Source organism: Neopsephotus bourkii, unplaced genomic scaffold (genome assembly GCF_033783945.1).
Source record: "Neopsephotus bourkii isolate Nb327-2 ecotype Australia unplaced genomic scaffold, CSIRO-AGI_Nbou_v1 NB_324, whole genome shotgun sequence".
Classification (NCBI taxonomy): Eukaryota; Metazoa; Chordata; class Aves; order Psittaciformes; family Psittacidae; genus Neopsephotus; species Neopsephotus bourkii.
In genome coordinates this window covers 762,424-787,486 of record NW_026900832.1, presented here as the reverse complement: position 1 = coordinate 787,486, position 25,063 = coordinate 762,424, and the positions used below count along the sequence as shown (strand labels likewise).

The following is a 25,063-nucleotide window of genomic DNA, read 5'->3' as shown; positions in this document are numbered from 1 at the left end:
ACAAAAAAGGAGAACATACTACATCTTCTTTATTTCAATGCAAGCAAAGACTTTGCTGTGCCTATTTAGATCAGGCCTTAACCTTCCCCATGAGATCTGAGAGGCAAATAGTATATTTCCATCTCTACAAAAAGCAGTTCTACTGTGGTTTTTGTTCTACTGTTTGATATTTGCTTAATAATTACATGAAACACATAAACTTATAAATAGTTTGGGTATTGGTCTTTACAGTTATGTTAGTAGAAAAGTTGAGGAAAAATCTGCTTGAGCAGAGTGTTAAAACATTATTGCTAACAGTCCAAACGTCTTGGTATGCTCGCAGGACCTTACTAGAGTCTCACATCTTTTTCTAACAGTTTTTCTACACTTCAATTTCTTGGAGAAAACTGCCTACAAAAAAAGATCAGAAGTTCTTAGATGCAGCAATGAGATGCAACTATCACAAAGCAAGTTAGTGGCAAAAAGGAGTCCCAAAGGTGGGTTGAAGTTAGAGCATTTTACATCTGGAATAAGATGACTTCAGCCTGACGAGGTGCATACCACCCCATGCCTGAGGTGTCAATGCAACCCTTGTGTTTAGTTGCCCTTCTCCATACTAGTCCTACAACAAAGATGCACAAGAATGCCCAAGGTGCCTGAGGTGTCAATGCAATCCTTGTGTTTAGTTGCCCTTCTCCATACTAGTCCTACAACAAAGATGCACAAGAATGCCCAAGTTTGCCTTTTACATGTCCAGAATTATTCTGTGCACAGGTGTCAATGCAACCCTTGTGTTTAGTTGCCCTTCTCCATACTAGTTCTACAACAAAGATGCACAAGAACGCCCAAGTTTGCCTTTTACATGTCCAGAATTATTCTGTGCACAGGTTTCACTGAAATACTTTCATAGGTGCAAAAGCTGATCCCAGGCATAAAACCAGAGCTGGACACTGATGATGCCTACACTTGTTTTCACCATGTTGTAGCGTACCTACCTCTACAATGTCATCATCAAACAGCAACCAAAAGCCATGGCTCTTCACAATGGTGATATAATGTCCACGGTTTGGACCACTGTCAGAGAAAAGGATTGAAGACTTATTACTCTTGTGCCTACAAAGGCAAGACCACTGCTTCCACAGGACTCCAGCTATTACTGGCAGTTAGATTTCCCAGCTCCTTGTGTTGTCTAACATTACTCATAACATCATGTAGGTTCTTACACTTTGCCAAATTGCTTGAAATAAAATTTCTGTCTTGCCAAATGCAATATAGCCAAACTACACAATTTGTAAGTATTTCATATAGTCATTCATGTATTAAAAAAGCAACGTGAAAGCCAGTTTGTTTTCAGTCACTGATTTGTTACATTCACCACTGCTGAGTACTTTGACAACTTGAAAAATATGAGCTACCAGTCTACTAACCTCAAATTCTGAGAGAACAGCCCAGGGACATGAACCTTTCAGCTTTACTTTTTACTTAGGTTCTACATAAGGCTTTAAAATAACCTATATTCATATCAGCTTCAGGCAGAAGAAAGTACTTCTCTAGTCCTTCCAGAATTGTGTGTAACATTACCTGTCACAGAATGAAACTTCTCTGTTTAGAGCAACTAAATGAAAAGTAGAGCTATAAGGGCAAAATATTTAAACACAAATTCTGAGAAGTCAAATATTTAGAACATACAGTTTCTCTTAAGTCTTTGGTAAGTTCCTAGTAAAGAACTGAAGCCCAAGGAGTCACAGGGCTCCTAAAAGATGGGTTTGAGAAGAAAAGGCAAAGCCATTTAATACATCTGAATTATTAATCACCACTGTTAAAACGTGTAAGTGCAGTTACAGGTACTGCAAATTAAGAATCTACAGAAGAAAATGAGCAACCTGCTTTAGTGAAAGGTGTCCCTGCCGGTGGCTGGGGGTTGTAACTGGAGGAGCTTTAAGACCCCTTCCAACCCAAGCCACTCTATGCATAGGATGAAATCTTAAAATGATAAACTCCAGCACAACTGTACCACAACAGAAATCACCTAGAATTTTATGTAGTTTATTTACACTAAAACCTGTGCAATATTAGCACCTTGATTCTATTGTCTTGCTCCTCACAAGCACAATTCAAAACATTTGGGTGCTGTAATAACTTATTACTTCAAAGCTCCCACTTCCAGAGGCCAGATGTATTTTCTTTTTTGCTTTCCATGACTTCTTTTTTTCCTAAAAAATATTTTCCTCTTTGCTTTAAAAAAACAGAATTAAAGCCACAACAACAACAAAAGTAACGAATAGAATATGGGTATTTTAAAACCTCCGCAGTACACAGCTTACACCACATGGTGGCACCAGCTTCTAAAAAACCTCCAATGGTTTCCCACCATGAGAACTGTAACTTCACTCTATTTTCGTTCGTGTTTTTCCAAGATTTGTTTTTATTTCACTCAGCTTTCCTGGAAAGTAGGGTTGGGAATGGGGTTTTTTTTCTTGTTGTTTTTGGGTTTTTAAAGCCTGCTCTTACTTTGCTGCAGCTCAAAGGAACAACTTGTCTGAAATTGCCATCATATCTGAAAGCTGATGAAAGAGCAAACCTTAAACTGGCACTCAGAAGGCAAAATTTAAAGCAGTAAAAAGACTGAAACACTGTTGGACAACTAGCTCTGATGCTGCTCAGCATGCTCCAATACTGTCAGGTACCACACTGATAATATAAAATGGCATATAGTAAACAGACTCCTTTGAAATTCCAAGGAAATACATTTAAGGTCCAGAAATCACAAAACCAATGTACCTGCCACAATGAACAACTACAGCCACGAGGTCATACATTCTGTCAGGATTCGTAGCATCTCCTGAAGTGTTGAAGAGCCGGAGCTCCAAAGGAAAGACTACCCGGTAGGAGAGTTTGGTGTATCGATGCAGCTGGTCCATGTACTTGAACCTTTTTAAGTGCAGAGCTAGAATCATGGGCAACTTTTTCACTCTCATTCTGAACCACAAAAATATGTTAGACAAAGAACAAGGTGTTAGCAGATCACCTAAAACAAAGCTTTGTTCAAAACCAATTTTAATATGAAAAAGCTTCTTAGAAGGCTTCTAAAATGCTGATGAAGATTTTCAAAAGGCTGCTTTTCTCATGTATATTCCAGTGAGAAAATGCAGTATTTATTCTGAATGATTAACTACACAACCAGCATCTAAATGCAGGACAACTGTCTATGTTGAAAACATCAGGTTTTCATCACGAGTGGAAAGAAACAGATAAATCTGTCCTGCTGCTCTGGCTGTGACCAAGTAGGAGTGAAAAGTAACATTTTTGTATATGGTATTCATAGTGAAAGCAGACGGGATGGTTTGCAGTGGCTTTAAGCTGATTAATGCTAACTGGGGACAACACGAATGTGTGGAAGCACCAGATATAAGCTCTTCTAGGAGGAATACAAAATGAATCTCTTTATTTCTCTCTGATGAGGTTGCCATAAAGTTATCTGGTGTCCCAGCTTTTCCTTACTCCTTTCACTAACAAACACGGACCTAAACAGTCTTAATGTTTCGTTTCACTGAATTCACAAGGTGTATTTTTCCAACAGCTGCCCATTTTAAGAAGCATTTACATTAGCCTGAATATTTGAACCTTACCTCTTCTGTGCTTCCTGTTTACTGCGGCACTGCTCACAATAGTATTTATATTCACTGCAGAGAGTTTCAGTATTACTAAATCCTCTGTGGAAATGAAAGAAAAGTCAGATAAGCAGGGATAGTCACTCAGACCATCCAGTTCTAAGTTACTGCTAATAATGCTGAAAATAACCAAAGTACACACAGAAGATGAAATTCTTCTTATTCGTATTGCTCATACCCCCCAAACACATTTTAGGTGTAGCTGTCCCAGCCTTGGGATGTACTATCAATGTTCAGCTGGAAAAATTACAGCCTCAAGTATTAACTGCATACTTTCTGGGCAGGAATCAAACACAGTACATAAACAGCAATACTGTGATTGTGTGTTGTTTCCAAAGGTAGCCACTCCATGTTTTCCAGACATTAAATGTTAAGACCTATAGCCATTAGCCACTGACTAGCCAAACCTGGATTATCTTTCAGCTCCTAACAATTATACATCCATTATAAGCTATTAAAAAGCCAGATGCTACATGCAACTTGCAGTATCCAAGCAGCTGATAAGCCTTGGAGCTAGCAGTTGAATACAAAGGGCAAATTTCTATCAGGAAAAAAACCCATAAATCTAACCACAAATGTGAGGACCAGGTAACTGCAATGCAGTAACAATGTTAAAATAAATAGCAATTTATTATGAAACCAAACATACCATGTTTCATTTTGATAAAGCCTGACTATATCTAACTAAAATCCCCATAAAAGAAAGTGAAATCAATCTTACATACCACTAAGAAATCACCATACTCATTAGCTACTAAAAACCACTGAGGAACCAGCAGCTTCAAAAACTCAGGATAAAAGTAAAATGAACATGGTTTAACATATGAACATGGTTTAGCGTAAGTCAAAGCCTAGAGCTGTCACATAACAGGTCAGCTACACCAGCTCTTTCCTTCTGACCAACGGTAGGAATTTTTCCCATTCCCAAATACTTTCATTTACCTTAGGCAGTGTGTAATTGATGTATTTTGTTCCACATCAACCGACAGATCCAGAAAGTCCTCATCTTTGCTACTAACCTTGAAAAGGAAAAGAAGAAATATTTCATAACAGTTTAGAACTGGCAGATTTCTTTTAACCAGCTGTGGAATGGTTCAATGTCCTCGTTGCAAGTAGAGAGCTTCATGATAAAAAGTAAATATACACACACAGAGGCCTTTTCTTGAGGTGAACTAAAACTGAAGAAATAAGCTGTGTTGTTGCAATCCAGAGAGGAATATTAAGGAAAAAAAAAAAAAAAAGAACAAAACCAAAACACAGGAAAAAAAGCCACAAATAACCCAAGCCCCAGACCCCTTATTGCAAAACATCTCTCCCCCTTGAGACTCCAAGACACATCTGCTTACTCCACTGGCAAAACCAAGTTTTTAACCACTCAGAGCTGGAGAAGCTCTAAGTGTATCCCACTCTCCTCTACAGACTGGTAGAGCTTCCTGCTGCATTTCAGAGTTTAACAGTAAATAGGAAGTGGAAAATCAGGCAGATGGGGTTTCAATTAAATGAGTTAGCAGTCAGGAAAAGCAGCTTTCCATTTGTGGAACAGTCACATTTTGTTTCAAAATTCTTGAGACAATCTTAATATCATTTTTAGAGCTTTTACTCACCTCATAGCCCTAACTTAGATTTTAAATGCCAAGAACAGTCATTTTAGTTGTAATCACTTCTCTCTTTTTTCTCTCCCCATCTGGGTTTTCATTTTCTTTTTTAGAAATATTAAATCAGAGAACATGACTAACTACAATTTCCTGATCTGAAGGTGGTGTGGTTCTTCTAATTCTAGATGCTGCAGCACTTCATCTGCTCTCAAATAGAGTGGTGATGGACCAGCACCAAGAAGCACAGATTTCCAGTTTAAGAAATTCAGTTTAACCCAGAATTAAATAAATAGTGAGCAGCTCTGATGTAGAAACACAACATCAACTATCAATCACTGACACAGGAAATAACATGAAGACAAAAAGGCAGCTTGTATCAGTCAGGTGCAGACTGCCTTGATGGAAACAGGGAGGAGGAACAGAAAAAACACTACGCTTTTTCTGAGAAACATACCTTAATGAGTATTGGTTTGAACATAGAGGTGATACAGTCATAAAATAGGCTATGCTCCATATTTTAATAGAGAGTGCAATCTCATCTATCCTAATAAATGAAAAAGGGTGCTTAGTATCAGGGAAAATGATCCAGAGCCTGTCAAAAATCTAAGAGGTTTGGGTTTGTTTTAAACGTACAGCCTCACAGTTAAGACATCTGGTTTCATTGGTTAGTGTTCCTTGGAAGATTTCATGGACCCACGTCAGATCAGTCTTGTCTCCTTCTTCACTCTCAATGCTGCCATTCTGTAGTTTGCCATTCTGCTTCTCCTGCTTTTTCTCCTCTTGCAGTAAGTCAGCAATAGTGTTAAGTAGGTAGTTTAGGAATTCATGTGCATCCTGCTGCATATAATTATCAAATAATTCTGGAAAGAAAGAGATCAAAAAGAATGAAAATATACAGATACTTCATAATATCAAGTTACTGTGCTTTTAGCAATCACTGCCTGCCCCTTCCCCTTCTCTATCCTATCATACAACTGTGGGTTACACATTCAAGAGTCTTTGAAGACTTGCACTTTGTTGTTCTCACAATAGACATTAGCTTACCCCCCACCTACTCCTCAGCTGGCAAGAAATAGGTGGATGAAAAATAATATAGAGGAAACTGAGTTTGGGCATTTCTTGGAACTGAAGCAAACCACAAGTGGTTTGAGGGGGTTGCTGCTGGCATTTTTTTCCTTTGGGGAGGGAGAAAACTAAAGACATTCAGATGTGTTGCCTTGGGCTATTAGTTCATTAAGTCCAGTATCAAGAGGCAAAAATCCCCTACTCTGAGTTTATCTTTCAAGTTCAAGCAGGGATGATAAATCAACACACAGAACTCTTCCTCACAGAGCAGCCCTGGGAAATAACCACTCGTTCTCATCATTAGGAATTTATCCCACCACAAATGTAAGAGAGCAAGCTAAGAGTGGCTGAGTCTCCTTGGAGAGTTCAACTCTGCTGAGCTCCACGACATCTGTGTAGCCCAATGACAATTTCTAGCAATGGCTGAAGTGTGCTGACTTGCAGCAGACCTCCACAGAGCACCATACCAATGGGGAATAACTGGAGCACCAAGACTTGTGTACATGCTCTGTACTTGGTCTGTGCAAGTAGAGAAACAAAGATACCCAGATAATCCTCTTTGACAGAGCACAGTTCTGATATAATCTCTGTTCCTATGCTACAGAGGTGGTGAAAAATCACACCACAAACAGGAGTTCAAAAATCTTCCAGAAATCTGTTAAAACCTGACTATTTGGACTCATTAAGAAGGAAACTGGTTTTATATGCTAAAATCTACATAAAAACTTCATTTATTCATTTACCATTTTCTTTCCTCAATCGGGAAATAAATTTCTTGGGTGGGATGACTCCCACCTTCTTCTTTTGCGTAGCAATACTGTTGAAGAGATCAGAGAGGCACGTCAGGAGGCTTTCCTTCTTCCGAGGCTGCACTTTGTATGCCAAAACTTTTTCCCGAAATGGACGACAGAAATAAAGTGCCTGCAAGACTGAGTTGCAGTAGCAGGTATTGCCGAACTGGTTGAAACAGAACAGAAAGGAAAACAAACGTTCTCAGATTAGGTTTGTTAAAAAGTAGTAACAGAAAGAGGCTGCTCTTTAAGAAGGTCACATACTGACAATGGAAAAGTTGTCTGTCAGAGTTCATTTACTGGTGAAATACTAGGAGGCATGGTGTAAAAGACTCATCCTTGTATTATCCCAGCTGGTAACAGCAAGAAAAGGAAGAGGAGACACAGCACAGTGATAGAGAATGCACAAAAAAAGCAGGAAACCAATGACAAAATAAATTCCAATTGAGGGCTTATCATAAAAATCAAAACTTCTGGAGACAAAGAATGCTGATAATGCTGCCTGGGGAGATGCAGCCGATACTGCCGTGAGGGGTGCCAATGGTACAGCAGAACAGAGGGACAAGAGAGAAAGAAGAGACAGCATCAGTCAGCTTCAGTGTGTCTCAACTGTATTACAGCAACCAGGGGTCAGTGCATGACCTCCTATGTTAGATTTGCCTGTGTCAGATACACGAAGTACTTTATAGAGATAGCAAGGTACATGTTAAATATTTCCTGTTTATAAGGAAATACGACGGGGAGTACATGATGCAGGCAAATTCAAAGAGCAGCTGGTTTACATCTGCCATATCTGAAGGCAGTGTCATTTCAGAGAAAGGAGGACAGTGATAACTTCCAGAGGCAGTGCTCCACATTGCTCAACAAGAAGAAACACTCAGAGCACAGAGATACGAGTACATCACCCACAAGAAATACACCACGGGTTTTCCACTTGTTTTGTTGCAATTTATTGGGCAACTATATCATACAATGCTGCTGCTTTAAACATTGAAACAGATTCTGGGTTTTCCAGTCTCCAGATATTCTGGTGATGAGATTCTGTACTTCAATAGCACTGAGAGCTAAATACTCTAAATAAACAAACTGATCTTAGACTACGTTCTGCAGTCACGTTTCTATGTATGAGTGGTACTCAGAGAACATCGCCACTACTGTCCACCAAAATTTGGGGTGATCACTGTAGCTGACTGATTTCAAGTTAATAATTAGAAACAGAAAATTAACAGTTTAATTCATACAGCTAAAAAGGTCACAGCATTATAGTTACATTAACATTAATTTACACCATATGCAAACAACACGGAACAAGACAAAACTGACATGAGAAAAACAAGCATGCAAGCTGAACACATATGTGAATTAGGATAGAACCTAACTCATGCGTTTGTTACAGACCTAGGAAACAAACTAAAGCCCAACTACACAAATTAACTAAAACTAAATGCTAACTAAACTTGCATAAAAGACAAAATAGGCAGGAGAGCTACCACAGGTCAGATGCACTGTTGTTTTCAATGAGGTATCTAATGAATTTGTCTGTAATAATTCCAGGAAATTAAGAGAAAAGAAGCTAGAAATTAGCCATTCTAAAATAATAACAATAGAAAAGAAGGTCACTGTACATCTTAAGTCAAAAAAGTTTACAAAGCAAGTAGTTAATGAGATTTCAGGACTGTATTGATGGAGAAATCATGTCAAAAAAGCATGAAGTCAACTGATTATACATGTCATGCTGTGATACCCAAACAGAGAGATATTAAAACCAAACTAAACAGAAGACCCAAAGGAGATAAAGAATCAAGATTCCAGCCAAATAGCTCTGAAAATTCCTGACAGTAAGATGCAAGATGCTTTGCAGTAAAGTGAAAAGGTGAAAATTCAGTTCATGGCATGCCTTGGGTTTTACAAACATCCTTCTAAGTATTTCAACTCTCTTTATTTGCTACTACCCTGACATAAAGTAACGCAGAAGACCTTTTATTCCTGAAATCAGTATCTTGCATGTTAGCATTTTAGCTATTGCACTGCATGCCAAATACTCTACAAAAAGACCATGATACATTTTATTTCAACAATTCTGATTTTTTCTCATGCTATATCAAAATTGAGCAATTTAGGGCATTGGGAAACTTCTGAATCTCCTGGTTATTGATTTACACTTCTCACTATTAGAGTGCTCCACAAATAAACCCTATTACATAGTGTCATGGTTTTAAACTGCAACCAGTATGCAATTAGAAGTACAAAGCAGTCAGCTCTTTCCAATCATGACTTTAACTTTGCTAGAAATTCCCCCTGGAAAAAAAAAGAGGGTTCTAATAACCCCCAAAACCAGCTTGGCAAGGCACTTCTCACAGGCTGATAAGTATTTCCAAACCTGAAGCTGTTTGCACAGATCAAATACACAAGTAATGTACAAAGTCCTTAAACACAAACGAAATACAGGTACAAACATGAAGGTTTTAAAACCTTTTTCTCATGGTTTCTCTGGTATAAATGTTTTAATTAGATGCCAAAACACAGTGGGCTTTTGCTTCAAAGTGACTGTATATAGAGTCAACATTATCTGACTAGGAGAACTTGTAAAATTGCACTCTGTCAATGTAAAAATAAAGTCTGAAAAGCTCATTTTAAGATAGGAGCCTCTTGAAATGGAAACTGAGATGAAACTTGGGAACAAAACCATTGTTCCTTCCCTCTTGCGCTTCAGTTCAACATCACACATACCTATTTTAACAGGCTGTCACAGAAGGAACAACCAGACCCTTCTCCCAGACTGCAGTGGCTATAGCAATAGTCTGACTGCAGGAAAATCTGGTTCAGCTCACTGATCCAAAGAAAAAATAACTATTACAGAACAGAGCCTACATTGTCCATGGGTTCAACACCTGATTCTATTTGCAGTGCAACCCCATGTACTAGTATTGATGCTGAAACCATGACACTGCCCTTTTAAAAGCTGCATTGATTATGAAAGAACCTGAGATAACTTAGGACAAAGCTCTGCAGAACAACAGCATGAAAACAGTCATCCTGAAGAAATCGGTTGCAAGGAATAAGGCACAACAGTATTAGTCATATTTTCTTCTTCAAACCAGAGAATGGATGTGGTTATAATAATTTTGGTTATTTTTAGATGCTATTTTTCCTCTTCACGCTATTCATCGCTCTGCTATTTCTGTTACAGTTGGAGATGCCTTCCATTTTTTCTCATTATGGTGCAAACCTCAGCAGCTTTGGAATGGCCATTAACACCATGCTTAAAGAACATAACTCAATGTGTTTAGATAGCCTGGTGTTTGAGAACATAAAGTGCTAGAAACCCACACAGAAGTCAATTAAACGAGTTGGTAATGAGCTGCAACATGTAACACATTAGTAGCTATGTTAACCTTATTTGGTGTCAAGAGATCTGTCAGCTCTCAATGAAATGTACCTGGATGACCAGCAAACAGAAGCATATCTAGTTTCTAGTGAGTTTCCCTGTATTTTCACACCATAAACATGATGCCACAGAACCACTGTCCCCGTTCCTATTAACTGATTTCCTACATTAATTGGTAAAGGATGTCAGGGCACCAGCTGCTTTTTCCTCCAGAAGCACTGACAACATCAACGCTGCCTTCTCTCCAGAGTTAATGTGGGTAGACAATTGTTATTGCCCAACAGACCCCAGTCATGTCAGGTCTATGCAAACTGACAGATACAAAAAATACATCTTTTTAGAAGGTTTGTTACACAAGGCTGTCCAAACATACAAACAGGAGTATTACTACATGTAAGAAAATTACTGACCAAGTCCATGTCCTTCATTTCCTGGCTATGTCCTCACATACAGAAACTTCCACTAATCCCAGGAATAACATGTCTTCAGAGAAGTAACGCATTTTCATTTAACAACCTCAAGGCTCCCATACACTGCAGCATCAGTGTAAAATCAAATCTCGCTTCTCTTCAAGAGCCTATGAACAATCTACACACTTTTTTAATGTCTTCTCCAGCTAAATACTGAAATCCTGTAACTGGAAATGTACCTGAGTAGGAAGGTTTCTCTCAAAGACTTTAAAAACAATAAAAATAAGCATATATGTTATACTATTAAATTGATATCTGGGTTAATAACAAGGCACAGCACCATACTGCACGATGTGGTGTTCATGCAGTCCCATTTTAAGTTAGAAATACTCATGAAGTTCTAATAGGGAACCTTCTTCAATTCAAAATCAGGATATGAATTTAAAAACATATCAACTATGGAAAATTCACTTACATTGACCAAGCCAAAATAATGCTCATTCACAGGGAACTGTTCAGGACCAATCTCTTTCTCCAAAGCAGAGGCATTGGCGCCCTAAAAAGAAACAGAACATTAATGTTTGACAAAAAAAAAATAAAAAAATCCAACAGAATTCATACTATCCCTATAAAACCAAGGAAATTGAGAAAATAAGTTACCTCCATTGAGAATCAGCATCTCGCGTTTCTTATGTTCTTCAACATGAAACCAATATGATGCTTTATTATAAAAGCTACCATGGTTCCACTTCAAACCTCAACTTCAGCTGGAATTAGAGCTGTCTGATCTAACAGATGGGGGGTTACATTTGAATTTATTTGACATTTGACAAGAAATTTGTCCTCACTGAAGACTCCAGGTTAGTCACAGTGACCTAGAAACACCCACTGAGATTTAGCCAAGAATGCATTGTAAAAATAAAAGAGACTAACACACAGAGAACTTCTAAACTGAGAGGGCAGAAACCATACAGGCTATAAAACCCATGAAAGAAAAGATGTCTTTCTGTCCTATGGGCTGCACAAAAGCTTTGATGTGGCTGTTTATTATTTGCATCTCATATAAGGAATTCTTGAAAAAATCTTGCCTTCACTGACACTTTACATTAGAATTACTGTAATTTTTCTAACTTCATTTCTGGAAGGGTCTACGGACAAGTGAAACATAATTACAAAGCCCAGAAGAATGGAAAGAAATTTGTCAGACATTCCTCAAACTCAGATCACCTGCAAGTGCTTTGGCTTTGCTACCCTTAATTTAAGGACTATGTATTAAGCTTAGAGTATATTTTGGTACATCCTTCAATCTCCATCAATACAAGGACTGCATTATTTTCGATACAAGTGAAACATAGCACTACATACTGATATGGTCTTACCTGTCACGATACAAGAACTAAAGCACAGCAACATTCTAGTTTCAATTTTAACTTTGTCCACTTCAAATTCAAAGCAGTTTATGCACCTCTTTCCATGTATTGCCTTCTTTAAATCTACCAATACCCTACAGCTGAGCTCCCACTTGGGATCTGGTATCTTCCCTCATACCACTCCATCTTGTCCTCTAACATTTATCTTCCAACAGTCCTCAGCTGCATCTTGTGCTGTTATCTACTGAGTTACCATCATTCAACATGGAATCCAAGCACTTTGCATTCTTCACTTCTGTTTTAAACATCCAAGTCACTTCACCTATAACCTTCTGCAAACAATAAGCAGAAATCCTTCTGCAGAGGTAAGCCCTCTTAAAACACCTCAGAAAAGCACTAAACAAACAAAAATCACAGCCCAGCAAAATTCATCTGTTTCCCTGAAGCTCATAATGTTTTTTAATTGCTGAGCAAATATTTTAATCATTTCCCTCAGCATTCTGCTATTGAGATAAACCACAGACAAGTAGAGACTACAGACAGTTCATCTGGACTGTCTTTAAGAACTAAAATGTTCTAAGAAACAGGAAAGAAAGCAAGAAATAATTCAGTTTATCAGAAGGAATGGAAACTCTGTAGTTGGATCTCCCACACTGGATTCATAGTGCATTGCATATATCAAAACAAGACAGAAAATGAGGATGGTTCAAAATTGGGTACTACAAAAAACACAAAAACATTCACTAGGTGCTGACAGATTTACAAGCAAGACTCTTTGCAAGCAGCAATTACACAGATATTTTTCGAGGCAGCAGCGCCAGATCAAGCAGCTCCTCTCATTTGTTTCCCAACAGCTATTCCCTGCTTCCAAGTACCTCTTTTTCTCTCTGCTACCTCCCCAAATCTAGGCATACATACAGACCTATGGGGAAGAACTGCTGATACAGGTCCCTTTACTTACATTGCTCTGAGCAGCACTGACACTGGCTAACACCACAGCAGGCAACTATAACGTACATGCTTTGTGAAAGCCACAGGTTTTGAAAAGCTTTTGGTCTTGAAATCAGAGCTGAGTGCTAAATGAGGTTCCTTTGCTCTGGCATTCCACATGCTTTGAGATTAAGGAAGGGATACACGTAGAATCTGCAGGCTTATGAAGTTCAGATTAAATTTCTCTGGACTCCTCTCACCTCCTCCCTGATGCTGTATTATAGAAACACCAGAGAAACAGACAACTAAGGCAGGTACCACAACTTACAGAACTAGTGAAACTAGACAACCCTAATGCTCCATTCTGCAAGGCAACATATGGAATAAATACCTCAACAAAGATATAAAGGCATAAAAGTTTTCATTTTTAATCAAACTATGCTATAAAGAAATTAATAATCTCCCACAAACCAGTGCCATAACTCAGCTAAACCACCAGCCTGTATTCCTCACGTATCTACCCATTAACTTCACAGCTTACATGAGTCTGTCTTTCAAGGGCTTCCTTGCATCACTTGCCCAGGCTTTGTAAATTTGGAACTTAAGTGCAGGGCCAGATAAAAATATGAAGGCTTCTTTTATAAATTAAATGCTAAAGTTGAAGTCAACCTGCCCCAGAAGCTGCATTAACCTGACATTCAGTTGCAATGGGTCTGAAGTTTCTTGTCAGAGAACATTTGAAATTAGCATCCCAAAATCTGAAAAACCAAAACAAGACTCAAAGTGATTGTGGGAGGAATCAAAGCTCACAAACTACTTAAACAGTTGTGAAGATGCAAACTTGCAATTTAAATACCACATAACATACTGAAGCAGCTCTGGATGATGTGCATGCCTGGCATACCACAATAAAGTAACTACACTGCAAACAGTACAGAGTGATTTATCATGGAGTGAACGTCCAGGAGAACCACACTACACCAGACAACAAGGATGGAAGGGAAAAAAAGGGTGACAGCACAAATGGCTTGTGTTTCAGGATGGAAATACATGATGAGCTTGTGAGTAAGGCTGCAGAACTGGAGTCAAATTCAGCTACTCACAATCCACAATCTTTGCAACTGAATTTGTTCTCAAGACACTGCTTTGTTACTCTGGCTCAGGAAGAGATGGTAAAACTTTCTGTCTGCAGCAATGTGAGCAGGAACACAACACCAATTTATATAGGCAGCACAACCAGCCATGGAGGAAACATCCCCCGCTTTAACTACAGTGGTAATACTGGTTTACTTATATAATTAGACTCAGGGAGATGAGAATTTATCACTTCCACGGTGGGGGAGGTAACAACTCAAGTTTCAGCAACTGGTAATGAGGATTTCTAATCTTCTAGAAATTACTGGGATTTAAAACGTTGTTGTGGAGGTTGGCTGCACTTCCCAAGAGCTTCCCTGTTCTGCTCACACCCCCACCAGCAGAACTGACGCTGAATCCAGGGCCAGCACACTCAGCTTGGTGGGTTTCTGCAGCTCTGGCACTAGCAGTCAGATAGACAAATGGAAAGCTGCCACCAAAAAGACCCCAAAAGACCAACAGTATTTTCTGATAGCTGCAGTGATTTTCTTTATGTATATAGCTAATTAAAAAGGGACCTACCCAGGAACGCTTGTGTTCACTGATTCCTATTGGAAATGACAAAGAAAACCATATGCAAACAAAAACACTCAAACTTAAGGTTGGGCCAGATGGTCACTGAGGTACCTTTCCAAATCCTATGGAGTTTTCCTCCATTTTGCATACCAACTCAGCGAGGTACCAACAGTACATACAGGGAAGTTAGGGTAAATACTGGTTTTACTCAATCCTAACACCAACAAAGCATCTCTAAGATGAGTTTTGTTGAGTTTGGTAAAGCAAAAAGGGATGCTAAAATAAAAAGGAATGCAAAACGACCAGTTTCAAACTCTTTCCTGAGGTAGCTGCCTAACCAAGTCATCGCAGATGAAGTGATCCCACAGTACAGCTGAAGTTTTAACTGAGGAGCCCATCAAAACCAGGTTTGAGATATATCAAGTCTTCCAACTTGCAAGCTATGAGGCTTTTTTGCTCAGTAGAAAAATCTTAAAGCTTTATTTTCATTTCAATACACTAGGCAAGTGGAAAAAACAGCAGTAGACTTCTGTTTCTTAGCCAGATTACACTGCTAATTCATTGAATCACCAGAATGAGATAAGAAATATGCTTCAGCATTATGGTCTCTTACAAATTCTGCAGTTTGTGACTATTTCTGCAAAGATGATGAGGATTTTCCTGGTCTAAATTTAACTGATTTCAGAAACTGGAAACGTATCAACAGCTTCCAGGGTTCAAATACTTCTATGCCCTTGAAAGCATTTGAATTTGTAATTATTCTCACAGAAAAATAGCTTATAGATTGTATTCACTTATCTGACAAGAGCCATAAGAAGAAATTACTGTTGGAAGATGAAGTTATCACTTCTCTACTTACTGGGCATAAGCAGCTTTACAGACGAAATTCTATTAAAGCTCAGAGCTAAAGAGTTCTTCTCAAACTGCCGCTGAACAGAAGAGCTGGGAGTTATTAATGACAACTGCATAGCTCCGAGCACAAACTACGGTCAGCTAATGAGAGCAATCCGCATGTCCAGCATCCACATGGATCTTGCTTCAACTTACAACTCTTCCCTTTTTAGTACTATGAATTTTACCAAGCCCCAGTGAAATCCTGATCCTCTGCAAAACTTGGCTGAGAGTAAGTGGGATATTATTACAGACTAAGTAACTTGATCAATTTTTTTACCCTGAACTAACACTTTCACACTTTGGAGGAATTCACACTTCCATTTATAAGGATCTACTTTTTGCTGCTACGAAGGTAACTTTGCAGACATTGGAATGGTTTTAAAAGCAATGTCATACTATTCTTGATAAGCATGTGAGCAGACCTTATGAGCATGGAGCTGCTACAGCTTCAGTAAGAAAAGGACTAAAATTAGCACGACACTGGGTCAGTATTCCTGCTGTTACTGGGAGCTCCTGTCAAAAAGAATCAGGTCAGTGCTGTACTGCTGCCTGAGCAAACAGGGATCAGAGAGGCACTGAAACTGTAAAATGAGGGACAAAAAAAACCCCACAAAGTGGCTGATGGGGAAAGGGTTACAAGTGGGAAGATCCCACTGTCCTGTCTGCAACAGCCTTGAAATCTGGTGAGGGGAAGCCAAGTAGTTCTTGGCATTTACCACTGGGAAGCTGCAAGTCTCTCAAGGATTAGAGAGCACATGAGGAGGTCACAGGCAGCTGTCCCACACCGTTTGAAGGCTGCTAGTCTCATCTGCTTTCACTGATGGTAGAGTATCTCACATTAGCACAGTTACTACCTATTAGCAACTGGGTGTACTTTCTAAGCTGTAGAGGTGGATGTGTGACAGTTATGCGACAGGCTGAAGACAAAAAGTAGTACAGGAAGAAAACAAGAAGAAACTATGATGAAATAAGAGGGATAGTAAGTGAAGATACAAAAAATATTACCATTAAAATAGTCATTAAAGAAGACTACAACATAAGCAGCATTTCTGGTGTGCTCTCATCACATAGTGTTTTTGAAATTACACAGGAGCATCCATGCAACAGCAGATTGTCAATGGATTTCTAACCATTCATGACTAGCTCAACATCACGAGACAAAACACTAGAGATTAGTTTGATTTCTTAGAAGGACATGGAAATTCAGACACACCTGAGCAGACAGTGAACTCCTCAGACAAATGCTACCGAGTTTTTTAAATGCCAAGAGGATGAAGCAGTTGCTTGAAGTACAAGAGGAGGAAATAACTAGAACCACGAAGCTCTTCTCAGCTTTTCAAAATACACAACCACAAACTTGCACTTTCTTTTTTTAATACTAATGTTCCTGACAAAATCTACAAGAAGTCTGAGTAAGTCCTTGCTGTGCTTATTTTGGGATGCTCCAAGATGCGAGATGCTCTATTTACAGTTCATTTGTAGACAGCAGATTTTCAGAAGAGAACACTTAAACTCTGGATGTATATTACTGCTCTAGGAAAAATCCTAACTGTTCATTTATAATGTTTAAGCTGTGGTTTCCTATGCTTGTCTATACACTTCAGCTGCTTTAGCCCAATCTAAAATACACACAAGACTGATCTCATCAGCAGATTACTCTTAACAAGCTAGAGAGAATCAGTTAACATAAAACACTCTCCATACAATCCACAGAAATCTGAAGATAATTTCTCCTTGAAGAAAGGCTGGGTTTTTTTAGCTCAGTGCAAAATATTAATTTCCCCATTACATGCTTTTTACACAAGTCTTTTATCCTTCTGCTATTGCAATTAATAACATTCAGTTCAAACGCAGTAATTAAAGCATTGCAACTTAAGATCTCTCTCAACTTCCATTACAGCTGCAAGCTCAGAAGCTGCAGAGCATGTTGAGAGAACAGCCTGTTGAAATCAAAATCCCTTATGATATACTACCTTGGGCTCAACACTAACTCAGTCTTTGGACTGGAACCAGCTTCTTCTCACTGAGCACACACATGTACCTGCCTGCAAAAGACATTTCCCTTAAAGAAAGGCAAAAAAGGGACATATCTAGGAGATACATCAGTGCCCAGAACATATCTGGTATATGAAGTCTCTAATTATTCACTCAACTCTTTCTTTTTAACAAGTTAGAGAAGGATAAGATCTAGCACAAGTTAGAGAAGGATAAGATCTAGAATTCAAAAAAGAGCTGGGAAGCAGCTTTCAAGTGGCACAGAAAGGCCCCAAAGGACACCATCATGCAGCCTTCAAGATGAGAAGAGCTGGTTAAATATACTGCATAACTGAAAACTGGTATTTAAAGAGCCAGCAAACAAACTAAACCAAAAACACCCAAGATGGGGGGAAAAAAGAACAAGCTGCCCAAGCCAGAGCTACTTAAAACCTTTCAGGAAAGAGATCTGCACGAGATGATACATTTCATAAAGGCTGCCTGCACTTACTTTGCTGTATTAGCTGTGATAATAGTTCCAGCTTCAGGACTGTGAAAATCACCATGTGGGGGACTGCAGAAAGGAGCAGAGCTGGGGTTGTACTTCTGGAAGTTGACAGGACATACCATCATAGTTTCCTAAACACAGAATTAGATGTTGCTTCCCCACCTTTGAAAATGCCTTGTTGTGTAGCACTTAAGTGAGATACAGAGAGCTGGCAGCTCAGCAATCACTCACTGTGATTTAGGGTATGAAATTATCCTTTTCACGCACCCAGGAAGGCTGCCATTCCAGGCATAACAAATTACGGTAAATTGAACTTTGGATTCTAACACTTCCCATGCTTACGCAGGCAAAACAAACTGATAATCTTGAAAGGAGCAGGTATAACATGTCACAGGCTTCTCAAGACTCCACACTTCCAAATCAGAACCTTCTTTATCTGCACAGTCATTCCGTGCACACAGGAAAGGCTGGTGTTGCCTGCTCTGCAACAGGGAGTAAAGCTTACAGAGCACTCCAGCTCCTGCCAGTATCAGGGAGACCACAGTGAGAGTAGGAAATGCAGCATTTCACAATGAGTTTACTACCATGAAGTGTGTAAAACCTGAAGCCTTAATTAGAGTGGGTTTAAATAAATTAATACAGAATGCTTTGTAAACTGTTTCACTAAATGTTTATTCAATCAGGAGCTGGTATTGCAAGGTCCACAGGATCTGTGCCTCACAAAGGCAAAGCAGGTCATACACTTGTGAAACTCTGGAATTTTATGCCCTATAAAATTAGATAGTAAAGCTAGGCTCCAGTAAAGAGCACAGATGGAAAAGATGCTGGATTAAAGGAAGCACAGGCACTACCTGCTTTGCATCTCAACCTTTGTAATGTGGTTCTATAAGCAACGTGTTTCCCACTTCTTAGCCACTGTCTCAGAGATCACCAACATGATCACAGCTCATTCATCCACCTGAGAAGAGCTCCACAAGATTTCTCCTGACCTTGGGTTTCTCTCAGGTGACCTAGTAACACACATAAGAGTGGAGGTCTTCCTAGTATAGCTCTCAGGTTATTTTATACAGGTTATCCTGTAAAATATCCAAAATATCCACGATTTTATCCTGAACTTCACACATCAAGTAGTGGAGGAACAATACTGTAAAAAATGAGGAAGTGGATGCTGTAAAATCCTAAGCATCATTCAAAGGAAACCTGTGTACCCTCCACATGAGGCAGCACTTAAGTGCAGGCCGGCTGCATTGCCCAGGCTCACATCTCCAAACTGCTACAAGTCCGAAATCAGGAGAACACATCAATAACTACCCATCACACATGAGTATTAAACTAGAGCACGAACAGCACATGGAAGAACTTTGCATGAAATAACCTACTCAACTGTTTGCAAAGGGTTACGCATATTTCTGCCCCCTGAAACAAAGCAGGTTATTCTCCAGCTGGGTTTTAAGTGCAAAGATGAATGTCTGTTTCCCTCAGCTTCACAAAACAACAAAGAAACAGAACTGGAAACAGAAGTCTGCTTAGCTAGCTCTACCTTTATCTACCTTTCCACTTCCTCAGTGATTATCTTCCCAGCTATAAATGCTGTTTCTCAAAAAAAGCTAAAACAGAGTTCTACAAACACAGGTGAAACAACAGTAAGCCAAACACCATACCTCTCTGACAGGAAAGCTCTGCTTGGACTCAATAGTGTAAGTTATTCAAGTGGCAAATGGAAATGTATTACTTACAAATGATTCAGTCATCTCTAGCACTGAAGTTAGTAATTATATCGAGGCCGTTCTGATTCAGAGAGGTACAGTAAGACTGCCACTAATTTGTATCCTGGATTTGAGCTCTTTGGGCATGTCTTACTGGTTTAGCAAACAATGAGACATGAATCTAGGGGAAGTGTTCCTAATTAGCCTACCAAAGAACACCAATGTTTCTGCTACCAGCTTACTACAGACTTTTCACAAAATAAGCTGTCAGAGAGGAAACAGATCCATGCTTCACACCTTGCTCCATTCTAGTGCTCTGCTTTCCTTCTGTGCCACAAAAAGAAGTTATTGTTAAAGCAACAAAAAAACCTCTCACTCCTAACTCAAAACTCAGTTCTACAACCAACTGCCTCAGCAGGCACATCCTGCATTAGATGATACTGTCAGACCATGGAAATTCAGCCCTCCTTGCTCTCTCTCTCCTCAGTCAAGAGAGGATTTGCACCTGTCTGTGACCATGTATATTCCACAGAACTACAAAGATATCACTTCCAAATATTTTTGGAACAGGAGCTATGCATTTTTCATCAAGAGGAACAAAGTGCCTCAAGAGTGGTTTCTGTTTCAGTCCCCCAGTTAATTCTGCAGTTGATTGCAAAAAGAAAACAAGAAAATCCTGGAGTCCACCATACAGATAAGGCCTGTGAAACAAAATTAAGTCAAAGGACAGAGCAGAAAACCAGAGCTCTGGCTGGCATCTCTTGGCTATGGATGTGTCCTGCCATATGGTGCCAGCAGCCTTACCAAGCAATGAATCACATGCAAGTGTACAAGCATTTTCCTGTGAGTTTCCACCCTTTGCAAGGCTGTAGTTGCCACATGAACATTACACAATCGCTGAAAAGGGGATGGTGCTCACACCAAGGAAACACAACGATCATGAGGCACTGAGAGCTGATCCACCCTACAAAACCCTGGAAGTTACTTCAAGGAGGGGGATATCATCAAAATTATTATTCCATGACTGTCTACTAATGAGTTCAGGCAGTGAATTTCATTTTTAAAGAGATACTACAGAAGAGTGGAATGTCAGAAACAGAGAAACACCCATCCCTGATGGTGCTGCTGATCGACTTAAGGGTTTGAGGATGTCAAACCTGTGCTTCCATTTCCAGCCTGAAGCACAGATGATGAATTGCTGGTAAAAACTGTGTATTTTACTAAAAAAAATAAATTAAGTGCTCTACAATCACTACATATTAACATAATCCTGAAGAAAGTAGCTTCCCAGAAGGAATTTGTTAATGTAATTTAATGTTTTCATAAAGAAGGTTTAGGTTTTTTATGTTTGCATTATGACAAAGCAAACAGTACTTTGACTTACTGGATATTAACTGAAGTAGATGCAAATAAACTGATTCAATTTTAAACTGTAACACCCAGACTTTAATTCTCCTGAGGTAGCTGAAGAAAAAAAATGGTTAAGACTGATGGTAATTTTAGCTCAGCCATACACACACCTAAAACACCAGTGCTGAAAAACTCCACAGCATTGATTAAATGGCTATAGAAGAAATTTAGAGGCAAGATTCCTACAGTTAGTGCTAGCAGAACTCTGTTTTCTGCAGAGAACTGAAGCAGTTAAGTTCTCCACTTGAAACAAAAACAGTCAGGAGAGCCTGCTCCCCCAAAGCTGCAGCACTGTGAAAACACTCCTCTTGAAAAGAACACTGTACTACAGAAGGGACATGAGTAGGGTGCAAGTGTCTGCTTAGCTTTCATCTATCACCCCAACCAAAACTAAGGTAAGCACAGGACCAAAACTGAATCCAAGATTGAGGATGTACAGCTAAGGCTCTAAAACCGTATCACAAGCAGCAGGATGGCTGCACTCAGGTTTGGCTATATGCTCAGAGGAAAATGCATTGCCTTATGTTTGCCCTGTTAATCTGAGGTTCAGTCAGCTGATCTCAGGAACGCTTCCAAAATATTATATGTGATAGAGTCAATGACTTGCCTCCGGGGTGCAGAACTCCACAACGAAGTCATGATTCAGCCACCTTCTCATGACCTTAATTTCACCTGTGCTTGTGATGGGCAATGAAAAAATACAGATTATGTTGGGAAAAAAAGAGAAAATCTAGGGAGATTTGTGAAGTGTGGAGTGCTGGGAAGTCTCCTGCAACACCAAGAGCTCGAAGATCAGGTGCCTATTGCCACACATTAAAAGATAAAATAAAATTAACCTCTCTTGTTAAGAATATTACTGTGAAACCATGATGGTTCACTTCAGCTGGACCTCAAGTTAATCAAACCCAAATCAAGTTAATCAAACCCAGTCCCAAATGTGGGACAAAAACCGAAAACCCCTGTGCCCTTTACACACAATGAAGCCAGTTTCAGCATGCTGGTACACAAGAGCTCCTCTGACACTGCAGCCTGCTCTTTGCCTGTTTCAGATGAGATCTGAAACTGAAGTTTGACCACTTGGAGCAACTGAGATGTGGGACTGTGAAAACCAAACTACTAAAACTGAATTGTATCCTGAATTGGTGTTGGATTTCAGCAATTCAAACCCCTGTTACAGCCCACACTTACTGAACTCCTTACAGTAAGAATCCCTGTGAAATGTTTGGATGGCACAGTGTTAACAAGATGCTGTATTTTACTATGAGTCACTGTTTCAGTGCCAGACACCACTCACCAGCCTCTACAGAGCAATGTACCTTCATTACAGATTCTGCATAATCATGCAATTATCAGTCTCCCTCTCACTACATTTCCACTGCCAACATGGACGATACCCTGTTATATGCATCCATTCAAGATGATTGAAGAGCTTTTATAGACTAGTATAACCACTTCTAACCAGAGCCTGGTTATCACAACTAACCACTGTGAGCTGAGCCAGGAAGGCTGTTCGATAACAGCCTCACCTCCTCTCGCTCTGGAGGAACGCACCCACCTGCCCCAGACACGCTTCTGCATGAGGCGGGCAGCTCACACACCATGGACACTTCTCCTTCCCGCAGAGCCCCGTGTGCCCCCAGCCGCCCTTCCCCACCTAGGACTGGGGCCTCCTGACTCCCAACCCCTCCTGACCCCGAACCTCTCCTTACACCGAATCCCTTCTGACTTCGCACCCGCTCCCTACCACCCAGCACCTCCGCCCCGCTGCCCGGCACAGCCCCGCGGAGGCCGCCCCGTTCGCGGCTGCGGCCCGGCCGCACCTTCCCGAAGGGGAGGCTGGGTACGGGTAGCGGGGCGCCCCGCCAGCTCCCGCAGCCCCCCGGTACGGGGTTGGCCGGCGGCGCCTCCCATAAACCCGCTTTTTAACCACTTTTCCTGGCTCTTCCTGCGCCCGGCCGTGTCGGGCCCTTCTCAGCACCTCAGCGCGGGGCCGGGACGGCTGGGTCCGGCGGCGGAGCCCCTCGCCCGCTGTCCCCAGCGCTCCCCAGGGCCCGGCGCGGCGGCAGCGGCAGTACGGCCGCGGGGCTCACCATGGTACAGATGGAGGCGAGTCTCCGGACCGTCATCAGTATTTCCATCCGCCCGACGCCGCCGGCGCCATGTTGGGACGCGGCCGCCCAACTGACAGCGGCAGGTGGCGCAACCTCCAAATGGGGCCGGGCGCCGCCGGTGCGTCTCGCAAAGGCGCCGGGTGCGCACTGCGCCGCGCTAGGAGGGTTCCCCGGGCATTTCGTTCCCCCCCGCGCAGTGCTGCTCCTTCCCCGCGCGTCTTTCCTCGGAGCCGAACAGTCGGACCCTGCGAGGGGCCCTCGCCCCGGAGGCCGACGTGGCGTTGTGCTGTCAAGGCCTCCCGCAGGGTTACTGCTGCTTTCTGGGCCCGTGGTCCATGCAGCTCTGGGGATGGTGGGGCCAGATGTACTCTTGACTCGTGCTTCCAATTCCCTTGGCCCATGGAGGTGGGATGGTGCCTTGGTGGGATGGGTGCTGCATGTGAAACTGGAGGAAGGCATCACCTTCACGGGCATGGAGCTGGGGGACATCACTAAATCATCCAGCAAGGCAAACTATGGCCACCCAGGAGCCCTGAAACACCTCCATGTGAATGCTGGAGCTCTGCATGTCCCGAGAGTCTTCTCAGTGGTTGTGAGCACCCACAAAAGGGCTATGATGACACCAAGAGTGATGATGGAGTGGGACAGTGGTTTGGCACCAAGTAATCCTTTGTTGTTCTGCACCATGCGTCCCTGTTTCAGCAGAATCACAGAAATGGCTCTTTCAGAGCACAGCGCTACGAATGACAACAGCATCTATTGTAAACCCAGAGGAGAAGGGGTGAGAAATGTTGCTGAGTTGCCATATAGCACTTCACACAGTGCATACCAAAAACAAACCACAGAGCATAGGAAAATATCCCTTGGGAAGCCAGGGATGGGTAGAAATGTTTGTCATCAGGAGGATCAGAGATACTGAATAGTGTCAAACCTGGAAGGAGGTTTTTTCATGTTAACTATAAATGGAACAGTGCTGATGGAGGTGTCTGGACATCCTCTACTCATGCTGTGCACTCAGTCAGCAGCAATGGGACTGTTTCCACATGCTGCCCCTTACTCCAGCCCTGACCTTGTGGGAATATCTGTGGGGAACCAAGGATAGTTCAGTTTCCAAAGCACAAACTCTTTTTATGAGGCCAAGATGTTTCCATTCTATTTGAGTTGCTCGCCCGCAGCGATGTTCTCTTACACACATTGTACTTTCCACGTCATCTACTACAGGCTCCCGAGGGAGAGGATTCAGCAATGTCAAAAAGAAATCCTTACAGGGTTTCCATGAAGAGCAATGTGACAAAATTAGGGACAGGAAATCCAGAAATAGAGGAATTTGTGCCGTGTTTAACCAAATTGAACTATGTATTTAAACGGTTGTCTCCCTTACATCCCAAAATAGGATCAAATATGATTTATCGTGGCTGTCGCAATAGCATCTGAGGACACTTCCTTTCCCTTTGGCCTCAGGAGCAGAACAACTCTGTGCTGGGTACAATTATGGTGCTAAAACAGCAGTCTCGTCCCCAGGCAATATCTTCTGAGGTTGCTACTGAAGCATTTTTCACACATTATCCCCATGATCAATCTCCACACAAGGTGAAATCCCAAGCCCACAGA

The 25,063-nt window shown here is 41.0% G+C and overlaps 1 protein-coding gene across 1 annotated transcript in view; it reads right to left on the bottom strand.

Moving 5' to 3' along the window:
* The window catches only part of LOC133209269 (ubiquitin carboxyl-terminal hydrolase 12-like), a 30,145-nt gene extending 6,483 nt beyond the window's left edge, over nt 1-23,662 (bottom strand). Inside the window, exons 1-8 of the mRNA XM_061347790.1 lie at nt 23,432-23,662; nt 11,375-11,455; nt 7,054-7,267; nt 5,879-6,105; nt 4,593-4,669; nt 3,609-3,692; nt 2,761-2,958; nt 975-1,053 (exon numbers count right to left, since the gene is read on the bottom strand). Of these exons, the coding sequence (XP_061203774.1) occupies nt 975-1,053; nt 2,761-2,958; nt 3,609-3,692; nt 4,593-4,669; nt 5,879-6,105; nt 7,054-7,267; nt 11,375-11,455; nt 23,432-23,479 (1,008 nt within the window). The 5' untranslated portion in view covers nt 23,480-23,662. The remainder of the gene's footprint in view (nt 1-974; nt 1,054-2,760; nt 2,959-3,608; nt 3,693-4,592; nt 4,670-5,878; nt 6,106-7,053; nt 7,268-11,374; nt 11,456-23,431) is intronic.
* Between the last annotated feature and the right edge of the window lie 1,401 nt (nt 23,663-25,063).